This window comes from Malus sylvestris, chromosome 8 (genome assembly GCF_916048215.2).
Source record: "Malus sylvestris chromosome 8, drMalSylv7.2, whole genome shotgun sequence".
Taxonomy (NCBI): domain Eukaryota; kingdom Viridiplantae; phylum Streptophyta; class Magnoliopsida; order Rosales; family Rosaceae; genus Malus; species Malus sylvestris.
In genome coordinates this window covers 3,846,415-3,858,721 of record NC_062267.1, presented here as the reverse complement: position 1 = coordinate 3,858,721, position 12,307 = coordinate 3,846,415, and the positions used below count along the sequence as shown (strand labels likewise).

The 12,307-nt window shown below is 40.7% G+C and overlaps 1 protein-coding gene across 2 annotated transcripts; it reads left to right on the top strand.

The window, feature by feature from the left end:
• The first annotated feature begins 2,225 nt into the window (after positions 1 to 2,225).
• On the top strand, positions 2,226 to 6,028 carry LOC126632555 (aspartyl protease family protein At5g10770-like). Of its 2 annotated transcripts, XR_007626738.1 has the most exons (3): positions 2,226 to 2,509; positions 4,482 to 5,855; positions 5,955 to 6,028. XR_007626738.1 is itself a non-coding variant. In XM_050302979.1 (2 exons), the coding sequence occupies exons 1-2, from the start codon at positions 2,278 to 2,280 to the stop codon at positions 5,774 to 5,776; spliced, it is 1,527 nt and encodes a 508-aa protein (XP_050158936.1). In that variant the 5' UTR covers positions 2,226 to 2,277; the 3' UTR covers positions 5,777 to 6,028. The 2 variants fall into 2 exon arrangements, 1 of the variants encoding a protein (XP_050158936.1); XM_050302979.1 differs by having other exon boundaries at positions 4,482 to 6,028.
• The last annotated feature ends 6,279 nt before the right edge of the window (positions 6,029 to 12,307 follow it).

The following is a 12,307-nucleotide window of genomic DNA, read 5'->3' as shown; positions in this document are numbered from 1 at the left end:
AGTGCCGCAACTAACGTCATTAGGAAATTATGTCTTGTTTGGTCCACGAGATGTGAAAGTGTATCGACACCTCAAGATCTTAGGGACACCAACAATGGAGGGATGATGATTGCAGTCAGTCTATGTAATGTCAGCAGAAACTGCATACGTAGACAAGACAAAGAAGAACGAGATAGCAGATTTATGGCACATGAGATTGGGTCACGTTAGCTATCACAAGCTAAATGTGATGATGAAGAAGTCAATGCTTAAAGGGCTACCTCAACTTGACGTGAGAACAGACATGGTTTGTGCAGGATGCCGGTATGGTAAAGCACATCAACTACCATACGAAGAGTCAAAGTTTAAAGAGAAAGAGTCGTTGGAGTTGGTTCATTTCGATGTGTTCGAGCCCGTCAAGCAACCATCGATAAGTGAGATGCAATACATGGTGACATTCATTGATGACTTCTCTAGGTATGTGTGGGTTTTCTTTATGAAAGAAAAATCTGAAACATTTTCAAAATTTAAAGAGTTTAAGGAGACAGTTGAAGGAGAAGTGGGAAAGAAGATATGTTGCATATGCATGGATAATGGAGAAGAATATACCTTGAATGAGTTTTCCTAGTATCTAAGAGACTGTAGAATACGTCACCAGTTCACATGTGCCAACACGCCACAACAGAATGGTGTAGTGGAAAGAAAGAATCGGCATCTTATAGAAATATGTCGAAGTATGCTCCATGCCAAGAATGTACCAGAAAAGTTTTGGGCCGAAGCTATGAGAACTGTAGCTCATGTGATCAATAGGCTTCCTCAACCAAGGTTAGAATTTGTCTCACCCTTTGAAAAACTGTGGGATATGAAACCTACAGTTAGTTACTTTCGAGTATTTGGCTGTGTCTGCTACGTATTTGTTCCAAGTTACCTACGTAGCAAGTTTGACAAGAAGGTAGTCCGATGTATCTTTGTGGGATACGACAGCCAAAGAAAAATGTGGAAATGTTGTGATCCTACGATTGGAAAATGTTTCACATCACGAGATGTGGTGTTTGATGAAGCATCTTCTTGGTGGTCTTCAAAAAAAGAGGCATTGCCTGATTAGAGAGAGATTGAAGATAAGCTGCAACAGAAGATGGGGGAGCAAACTGTTCGAATCCAATCGAGACCAGATGAGTCTAAGGATTCCCTTGATGGTGATGGTGTTGAGCAAGCAGTGCCCCAAAACCCTTGGCAACCTGGCGTATATCAACAACCAGAAGAAGATAGACCTAGTGAAGTGGAAGTATTAACTCCACAATCACAACTAAGGAGGTCAACAAGAATCCGGAAGCAAAATCCTAAATACGCCAACGCAGCCATAGAAGAAGAAACAGATGAACCTGAGTGGCTCAAAGTTGGGAGAAGAGGTCACTGCAGCGGAGCTAAATCAAACTTGGAATCTAGTGCCAAAGCGAAGAGATGTGAAACCCATATCATGTAAATGGGTGTGCAAGAAAAAGCTTCGTCGTCAACTCGGCATGGAGGAAAGGATGAGTTGGTGTTGAGGGAGAGTGTTGAAGATCAACACTAGCCCAATTGGTGTTTGGATTCTAGAAAAGTCTAGCAAATTCAAGCAGCAAGCTTGGAAGGTAGAAGCTTCTAGAGGACTTTGTCCAGTTGCAAATGAACTAGACCAAGTTTAAATCTGCATGTTAAGTCGGTGGACATGCATAATATGCTAGAAAATTCTAGCATCATTTAAGTCGGCAAGGCTATTATGCAAAGCCATATGTCAGTGCAGTAACATGCACTAGAAAGTGCTAGTGAAGTCGGCAAACATGCCTATAAGTATGTATGTATGCGTGTTGTAATGTAATCAAGTAAGAAAGAACCAACCAAGAAGATGTAGGCAACCAAGTGAGAGTGAGAAGTAAGAGTAGTTTGTGAGGAGTGTGAGTGATCTAGAGTTTGTCTCTAGAAAGTGAGTGAGTGAGTGTCATAGCTTCTAAAGAGTGTCCTTAAAAGTTTGTGTGTTGTAATATTTTGTGTGTGTAATACAAGTAATTTGTTTACTTGTATTGCATCTCTAACACTTGTGTTAGAGTTGTGTACTCTAAGTTTTTCCTCAACAATAAACACACTGTCATATCTACCCTTTTAAAAAAAACCTAATCAATCAATTGGTCTCATGTCAAGTTGTAAGGGTGACGTGTAAGACGCCAAAAGGTTTCCCATTTGCTTATTATAAGGCTGAGAAGGTCGCGCTGTGTAGGAGCAACACCATAATTTGAATTCTGGGAAGAGTTTTCGATATTCATGGCAGCAACTCCCGGTATTTCTAGCTCCTCCTCCTCCTCCTCCTCCCTCATGAGCTATTTACTTTACTTCTCTGTAATTCTAACCATAATTCTCAGCTCTTTGGAGAAGGGCTTTGCCTTGGAAGAGAACCAGCGTCCCCGTACAGTTGAACCCCATCCAGTTTCTCATACAGTTGAACTCAATTCTCTGCTGCCAGCAACCTCATGCAGCCCTAGCTCCTCCGCCAAAGGTTAATAAATATGTTCAAGTTTTTTTTATTCAATATTATTGAACCGGTCATTTCGTAAGCCATCATTACAAAACATCATTCATACAAAAAATCGAAAGCCATTGTATAATTTGTTAGAGCTTGCTTCTATGTACAAGGTTTAATTGCAATGTTGGAAATATATGTGCTGCGGCTGGTCGGAGAAATGTTTCGTTTTATAAAATAGATAAAAGAAAATTTACGGGGATACTTTGATAAAGAAAGCACGGATTAGATTCTGCAAAATCTTAAAGTCATAAAATTATATTATTTTGGAAAGTAATAAAGTTTTGATAGTTTGATGTAATTTTCAACATGCATGATGGTGATACGTACGGAACCAAATATGAAAATAGTGAGCTAGGATTTACTATTATTTGATGCGAACACGATTATATTAACACCAATAACCAAGGGGATTATGTTTTTCATATACTACTAGTAGATTACACTAAATTAATTTTAAATTATGAAAGGTGAATCGAATTGAAATATATAATAAAAGAAAAATACGCTGTTCCAGCCATCTTATGCTATAAAAAATAGGATGACTCATTTTGTCTGGATTTTGGGAACAACTTTCATAAAGTTATTAAAAGAGTTTTTTTTCATGGTTTTGTTTCTTAAGTCTTTTGTCTCAAAAATATCTATGTGTGTGTGCAAATGACGTTTTGTTGTAGTAGCAAAAAATAATAATATTTATATACTTTGGTTCAGGTTTTATATTCACAAGTTTCCTTTTTCCTTTTACATTTAATAATTTAATTCACTACGGAAAAAAAAAAATATATATATATATATATATATATATTGTGTGTAAGTATATATATATTTGTTTCACTTAGTACTACGGTCTAGTGATATTCCTCTTCAGAGTTCTTAAGTTAGATTCTCGTCATATGCAAATTTAAACTAAATTATTACTAACTCATTGTATGGCTAATAATTAATAATTATTGTCGACCATCTCTCATTAGTGTAGATAATATGTTTTGTTATAAAAAAAAGTATACATATTTTTGTGTGTTTAAGCTACAATAATTAAAAATTACGCAATGATTGCTGAATAGAAACATGAAATCATAACCTATAAATACTATTTTCTTTTGGTACTTAACCAATTTATCCGCAAACCATGCATGTTCTTTGTTTATTCATGGCCGCATAAGCAGGTACCACAGAGACTGGCAGAAGGACAAGGGTGAGAGAGGGAGTTAAGGTCTGGTTTGGCACTGAGGTGATTCTGAAAAAAACTGGTATAAAAAAAAGTTGTGAGCTGTTTTTGTGTTTGGTAAACATTTAGCTTCAGCTTTTTTTCACAGTTTTGGGTGAAAAAAAACCAAAAACAAGAAGCTGCAAAACCCAGCTTTGAAAAACCGGTTTTTTTTTCATATTTGTTTTACATAAAAGTTTACCAAACACTATAAACTGCTTTTTTTTTTCAAAAGCACTTTTACAAAAAAAGTTTACCAAACACTCTACTGCTTTATTTCACAGTTGCTTATTCTCACAGCACAGCAGAAGCAGCTTTTTTTAAAAGCACAGCAATACCAAACCAGCCCTAACTCTCACACTAGGCTAGCTATAATCATGTGATTCAAATTCACATTTGACGAGAATTGAACCTAAGATCTCTTAATTACAAATAAAGAAAAATATCACTAAACCAATACTAAGTGAAGTAATGAACATTAGAGATTATAAGAAAACGTTATGTATTAAAGACATAAATTGGGTTTTCATATTTATATATGAAAATGTTATGTATTCATATATATTAGCGTTTTTTGTTGAAAAGTGCTTTTGTAAAATAAAATTACGAATAAACCCTCATAAAATACTTAAAAGTTATTTAAAAACCACTCCTATTACTCGAAAGCGTTCTAAGTCTTTGTATCGGACATAGTCTCCTTCGGTTATAATAAAAAAGTGTAATCGATCTATTTGAATTCAGGTGGTGAGAGCAAGGAGTCATCATCTTCATCGGTACTAAAAGTGGTACACAAGCACGGACCATGCTCTCGAATCAACAAGAACAAATCCAAAACTCTAACTCATGCTCAAATCCTCAACCAGGACCAAGCCCGAGTCGACTCAATCCACTCCCTATTCAACACCAATAAATCACCATCCACAACCACGGTCGGTAAACCCCGTCCATCCGCCGCCGCCACCATCCCCGCCAAGTCCGGAAGCGTACTGGGCTCGGGCAATTACATTGTCAACGTGGGTCTGGGCTCACCCAAGAAGCAGCTTTCCCTCATTTTCGACACAGGCAGCGATCTAACGTGGACCCAATGCCGCCCATGTGCTGGTTCGTGTTACGACCAGAAGGAGCCCATCTTTGATCCCGCAACCTCCGCCTCATACGTTAATGTCTCATGCAGTTCTGCCACATGTTCCCAGCTGGCGTCAGCCACGGGATACAACCCCCGCTGCTACACTTCCACATGCATCTACACCATTGGGTACGGAGACCGGTCCTTCTCCGTCGGATATTTCGGGAAAGAGCGACTGAGCCTGACGTCGACGGATGTTTTTGATGGGTTTTTGTTCGGATGCGGCCAGAACAACCAGGGCCATTTCGGGGGTGCCGCCGGTTTGCTCGGTCTTGGCCGGGATAACATCTCCCTCGTCGAGCAATCCGCCTTGAAATACAACCGGTTCTTCTCCTATTGCCTCCCCTCCACATCTAGCGGCACTGGATACCTCAGATTCGGCAAAGGCGGCCGATCTTCCAAGGGCGTGAAATTCACACCCCTCGTCGACGTCTCCGACAGCGGGTCGTTTTACGGCCTCAACGTGGTCGGGATCAGCGTTGGCGGGAAAAAATTAACGATTTCCGGTGAAGTTTTTTCCTCCTCGGGGACGATTATAGATTCCGGGACGGTGATCACGCGCTTGCAGGCGACGGCGTACAGGGCACTGCGGGACGCGTTTCGGCAGCAGATGAAGAGCTACACCTCGGCTCCGGCGCTTTCTATTCTCGACACTTGCTACGACTTCAGCAATGTTAAAACGCTGACGTATCCGAAGATTTCGTTTGCTTTCGGCGGAGGGATGACGTTGGATTTGGACGAGACGGGGATAATGTATGTGGCGAGTGCCGATCAAGTTTGCCTGGCGTTTGCCGGGAACGGCGACGACAGCGACGTTGGGATATTTGGTAACGTTCAGCAGAAGAGGCTGCAGGTGGTGTATGATGTAGGTGGTCGTAAAATCGGATTTGCCCCTGCAGGATGCCCCTGAGCATGAGGGCTTATGTGATTAGTTGCTTAATTAGGCTGGCTAAAAAGTTTGATTAAGCCACCACCAGCAGCAACATAGGGCAAATTTTATAACAGATAATGTAATAGTAATACATAATTATACATAGACGAATTGGCACAAACTATATATAGTGACAATTGGTTTGTGTGTGTAATAGGTAAAAAAGAATTCAAGTACGCAAGCAGCAACTTGTATAAAAATAAAAAATAAAAGTACTTTATGTCGTTGCTATTCTACAATTCTTCTATATCTAGTCTCACAACATAAGTCAGAATAATACAAAATCAAGCCATGCAACAATAATTATTTTTGTGTGAAAAAGTAGGGGACTTGCATCAATGAAAATTTGGGTTCTCGTAATGTGATATTACCACAATTCTAATATGTTTGAATGAAGAAATTAAAGATTTTTAAGGAATTGCAAAATGATGAAATTTATTTTCTAAAATTTGTGATTTTTTTTCTTTTTTTTTTTTAAATTTATTTTCTTATATGTGAATTTTTCTTATTTGGCTAACCTAAAAGGATAAGGAAATTCAAATACAGAATTCAATATGAGAGATAGTAGTTAAGAAATGTACTAACAAAGGTGGTGGTGGTGACAGCGTTGGCGGCAGTGGGGTGGCGTCAATGGCGGTGATGAAGATGGTGGATGGTGGTAGCAATAACGACGATGATGATAATAAGTCATGATGACAGTGGCGGTGATTGTGGGTAATGGTGGCAGCAGCGATAATTATGGTGAGTGGTGGTGACGTGATGGTGGGTGGAGGTGATACTCTCAGGCGAGTCTCACATATAATAGTAAGACTCACCCTTATTAGAGATTACGGGTTATGTCAAGTTTGTATGTTTAAATAGCATATTAAACATATATATTTCTATATAATATTATGGTTACGAGAAAAACTTGACTTCACGTCTCTATATAAATTTATCTCATTGCGTGACTATTTCACCTACTTAAAGCTTGTTTACAGCTTAAGGATATATATGAATATATAATTATATATACACACACACGCATATATGAAAATAATTGTGAATCTGGATAACTAAACTCCTATATACATTCCAATTTAGATCATAACAATAACAAGGCATCAGTACTAAAAGTGGTACACAGGCATGGGCCATGCAATCAACTCCGCCAACGTAAACCAAAAAGCAGTACTACTGATCAGGATGAGGACCTCACACAAATCCTCGAGCAAGATGAAGCCTGAGTCGGCTCGATCCACTCCCGTTTCAACATTGGAAACAAAACCTACAGAATCCCTGAAGGACCACTCAAATAATCTGATGCCACCGTCATCCCCGCCCAGCGAGGCATGTAAGAGTAAACATAGGCTTTATGTTAATATACTTAGCCAAGAACATAAGAATTTACCAACTAAATCACAACCAACGCATCAAATATGTTCTACATATGTAGATACTGAAGTAATATCTACAACACATACCTGCAGACTGTTTCACGAAGTCTTTCCCATGTGTGCTGTCAGAAGATGGTGCTATTCCAATAAGCCAAAGGACGAGGGGTTTTCGAGATGCATCCTCTTGGGCTTGAAAAACCAGTACAACAAGGTCTTCCCCGAATTGGGAAGTCGGACGTAGCCGGCAATTAAGGATGGTTTTGATGGAGACTAGCCTTGAGAGAATGGCCATGACTACAACCTCTGGAAGTTGTTGAATTCTGCAAGGACCTTTGGGTTGTTGCCATTCTTCTTTCTTACAGCCGATCGCTGCTCTTTTAATTGCTACTCTCTTTCTTAGCTTGAATAACTTCTTCATGTTTCACGGCATTGATAATAGGAAAGAGTAGTACTAAACACCATATCGTAACTATGTTCAACAGATTAGGATTAAGAGCCATTGGAGAAATCTACACACAACCTTCTCCTCTCTGCAAAACTCAATGCTCTCCAAGTTATATGTAATTGGAACAATAAGAGACTGTTTTTGTGAGAGCAAGGGCTTGTGGTTATACTAAAAGACTTGGATTGCCCTATAACAATCCTACAAGGAATACCAGACTGCATTCCTTATATCTGTATGAGTCCTATAAACGAGCAAACACAAAAGTCTTCAATATACCAATATGATTGGATTAACTCTTGTCAACATGATTGAGACTTCTTTATAATATCAATTATCCCAAGACTTGTATGAATCATACTCATACTCTTACAAGGCAACCTTAGTGGGCTATGGCGACTACATGGTTAGCATCGGCTTGGGTTCGCCTAAGAAGGAACTCGTGCACTTATTCAACACCGGCAACAACATCATTTGGACACAATGCCAAACTTGTGTTCGGTCTTGTTACCCACATAGAGACTCATCTTCGACCCCTCTCTCTCTACCTCTTACTCCAACATCTCATGCAACTCTGTCGCATGTTCTCAGCTCGCAGCCTCCAATGTTGCTAGCAGTTGTTCCGCCTCCACCTGTGTTTACGGCGAACGGCTTAGAGACAGCTCCTTCACAGTCTGCTTCTGGGCCAAAGAGAAGCTAACTTTGACTTCAACGGACGTTTTTAACGGTTTTGTCTTTGGCTGCTGCCAGAACAACCAAGGCTTATTTAAGGGCATCACCGGTTTACTCGGCCTCGGTCGAAGCAATATCACCATAGTCGAACAAACTGGTTATTCCCCTACTGTCTCCCATCCACTTCAAGCTCTACCGGTTACCTTAGCTTCGGCAAAGCTGGTGGCAAAGGTTCGAGAAAGACCATCAAATTCACACCGCTGACCACATTATCTCAAGGTCCAGGGTTTTACGGCCTCAGACTGGTTGGCATCAACTTCGGCGGGCGTCAACTTTCTATTTCAGCTTCAGATTTTCAGAACGATTATCGACTTAGGGATGGTGATTATGCGCCTCCCGGCCACGGTATACGTCACACTGCAGGGATCATTTCAGGCACCAGTGAAGAGGTACCCGTCGGTTAACTTGACTTCCACCTTGCTGGAAACGTGTTACGATTTCAGCAAATTCCAAACTGTTAAAATCCCACATCGGTGGGTGCAAAAGAAACCAAGGGGTTTAAATAAGATTATCCCACTTTTGTTAAAGTCCCATATCAGTGGGTGCAAAAAAAAATGAAGGGGTTTAAATAGGATTACCCCACTCTAACTAATGCCGAGATCTTTTGTGGTAAAACCTCACAGCTGACAAATTGGGTAGGTGGTAAAGTTGGGGACAATATTGTCGTTAGAGTAGGGCAGGCCCGACGATCCAAAAATCCAACATGGTATCAGAGCCAAGGTTCGGACCTGTGCAAGCCAATGAGCTTGTCACCCAGAATGAAACAAGTCTAAACTCTTAATATAGAGACGACATCTGAGTTCCATTGAAAACAAGTGGGCCCAACATGAGCCGACCTCTGAGTTTCAATTACCGATGTGGATCTCCACATGTGAACCACTAAATGAGGTTACACGTGAGGGGGAGTGTTAAGAATCTCACATCGATGGGGATAAAGTCCCACAATGGGTTTAAATATGATTACCCAACTATGATACCATGTTGGAAGTTTCCATTGTCGGGCCCATCCCACTCTAACGACACCGATATTGTCCCTAACTTTACCACATGTCAAATCCATCAGGTATAGGATTTTAACATTCCCCTTGGTTTTTTTTGCACCCACCGATGTGGGACTTTAACATTCCCCTTCACGTGTAACCCCATTTAGTGGTTCATAAGTGGAGATCTACACATCGGCAATTAAAACTCAGAGGTCAGCTCACGTTGGGCCTACTTGTTTTCAATGGAACTCAGTGGTCGTCTCTATATTAAGAGTTCAAACTTGTTTCCTTATAGGTGACAAACTCGTTGGCTTGCACACAAGCTCATTGGCTTGCACGGGCCCGAACCTTGGCTCTGATACCATGTTGGATTTTTGGATCGTCCGGCCCACCCCAATCTAACGACACCGATACTATCCCTAACTTTACCACCTGCCCAATCCGTCAGGTGTGGGGTTTTACCACAAAAGCTTTGGTATTAGTTAGAGTGGGGTAATCTTATTTAAACCCATTGGTTTCTTTTGCACCCACTGATGTGGGAGTTTAACAAGAGTGGGGTAATCCTATTTAAACCCCTTGGTTTCTTTTGCACCCATCGATATAGGTGTAAACACGGAAATTCCTGCAATGAACGAGACAAGAAACACGTGTACAAAATAATATTTGTATTGATGATTTAGGGGTTACAATCTCTTCTACAAATTTAGCCTCTGATTCTATCTTTGCAATGGGTGGATTTGATGTTGTTGGTCCAAAGGGCCGTCGGGGCTTGATCTTGGGATAAACAGTTGTGCAGATTTGTTGACGTCGTGGATCCAAAGGGCCGTCGGGGCTTGATCTAGGGATGAACGAATGATGAACGATGGACACTTTCTTCAAGGGCCGTCGGGGCTTGATCTTGAATCAGTGGAAGTTCTTCAAGGGCCGTTGGGGCTTGATTTTGAATGAGGATTTGACGAAGAACGAAGAGAGCTCTCTTGATCCTTCGGGATTTGCTTGGGAGCTTTTGAGTTTCAAAGCTTCAAGGTTGTGGTATGAGGTGAATTGGTTATGAGTTGGTGTCCCAAAATGAATGCCTTGGCCTCCTATTTATAGAATTCCAAAACTTGATTTTTTGGATTTAAATAATTAGATGAAATAAATCATTTCTGCCAGGTGTTGACACGTGTCCCGTTTGATGACTTTTTCGATTTATTTTGATTTTTCGTTTATTCACATGCTATGTGTAAAATTTATGTGACACATAAACATTGAAATTTTAATTATTGATCAACATTTATTTTACCGAAATTTCGATGTCTACAAATGCCCCCACTTCAAGGCGCGTCGTATACATGTGCTTGTCACGTGTAGAAGATGCGTTTTGAAGTCCCTTACTGCAGATGTTGATCCAAGGGCCGTTGAGGCTTGATCTTGAACTGGGTTGGTGATTTCTTCAAGGGCCGTTGGGGCTTGATCTTGAACTTTGTTTGAAATTTTTTTCAAAGGCCGTTAAGGCTTGATCTTGAAGGTTGAAATTGGACCACAAGGAGCTTCATGTGGTAGATGATCTTTTGCTTTGGTAGTGGGTGAATCGGCACGTATTTTGTTGCGCTTATTGACTTTCCACAGCTTTGATCTTGAACTGGTTCGGAAGATTTTCTGGTTTCCTCCAATTGTTGACTTTCCACAGATTGTTGCACTTATTGACTTTCCACAGGCCATTAGTTCTTAAATTACCCGTAGGAAGTTCTTTCACCTGGCAGAAGTGGTGGCAACCTCTTGCCTTTGAATGGTCCTTCAGAACATCACTTTTCAGCCACTCATCCTTGTCTGGCAGCTTCAGTGTAAAGAGCCAACACCTTATTAACTGTTTTGAAATATTTGCTGAGGAAATTCGAGATCCGTCAACAGTTGAAGATGAGTATTCGAGAGCAACGCTAGGTAAGCAACCAGGCAAAGGTTCCTGGCAATCAGTTCCTGATCGGACGTTTAATTTCAGGTTCCGACTGATTGCTTTCTTTCTCCTTATTCTGCAGGCAAGAACAAGGGCAAAGGAAATGATAGGGAAAAAGCATGATATGAGATACCTTTGCTTTCAACCCCGATGATATGAGATACTTTTGCTTTTGAAGAAGTAGCAGATGATCAGCACATGTGTTTGTTGAGCTTGTCTCCACATGCTTCGATGCATCATTTTCATTCGCCTCTTCTGTTCTCCTGGCAGATATGGTATCTTCTCTAGAAGCATAAGATGTTGAGATAATGGGTACTTCGAGATCAGTGCTAGGTGAGCAATCAGGAAAGATTCCAAGCAGTCGGTTCCTTACCAGGAGCTTGAGTGGAGGTTTCGACATATTGCTTTCTTTATCCTTATCATCGTAATGAAGAGAGAGGACAAAGAAAAGGATAGGGTGAAAGCATGCTATGAGATACTCTTGCTTTCAACCCCAGTGATATGAGATACCTTTGCTTTGATGTGATTTAGCTGAAGAAGCGTTTCCAGGGAGGAAGAAAACTGAGTTTTGGTTGCAGATGCCTTCGGCAAGGAAGAAGAGTCAGGCTGGATGTGTGTCTTGCCATAGAGGATGGAAGTCGAATTATATGGTGAGCTCCCAACAGCAAGTGGCAGGGTGGATGTGCCTTGTCTCTCATGCTTTGTCGGCCAACAGTCGGGTAGGTGAGTATGATGGACTCCACACGTTTTCAACCTTGTCAGTGATCTCTGGCAAAGTTGCACGTGATAGCCGAAAGCTGAAACTGCGTCTGAAAAGTGTTGACGGATTTTACGCAGGAAAATCCGGGTTTTGAAATTCGAAGAGTGACGTTTCTTTAATTTTTTTTTTTTTTTTTTTTTTGGAACAAGTGGTTGTGTTGCCTCTTCTTTTTAAAGGGGTGTCAATCATTTTCGACCTGCACGCTTTGAAGATTGCTCGCCTTTGAAAATAGTCCTTGCTGTATTTCTGAGATTGTTTACTCACTCCAACCCTTTTCTTTT

Coding starts and splice junctions, on each gene's coding strand:
- LOC126632555 (XM_050302979.1), top strand. CDS start 2,278: ATGGCAGCAACTCCCGGTATTTCTAGCTCCTCCTCCTCCTCCTCCTCC. Junction 2,510..4,481: donor CCCTAGCTCCTCCGCCAAAG/GTTAATAAATAT, acceptor ATTTGAATTCAG/GTGGTGAGAGCAAGGAGTCA.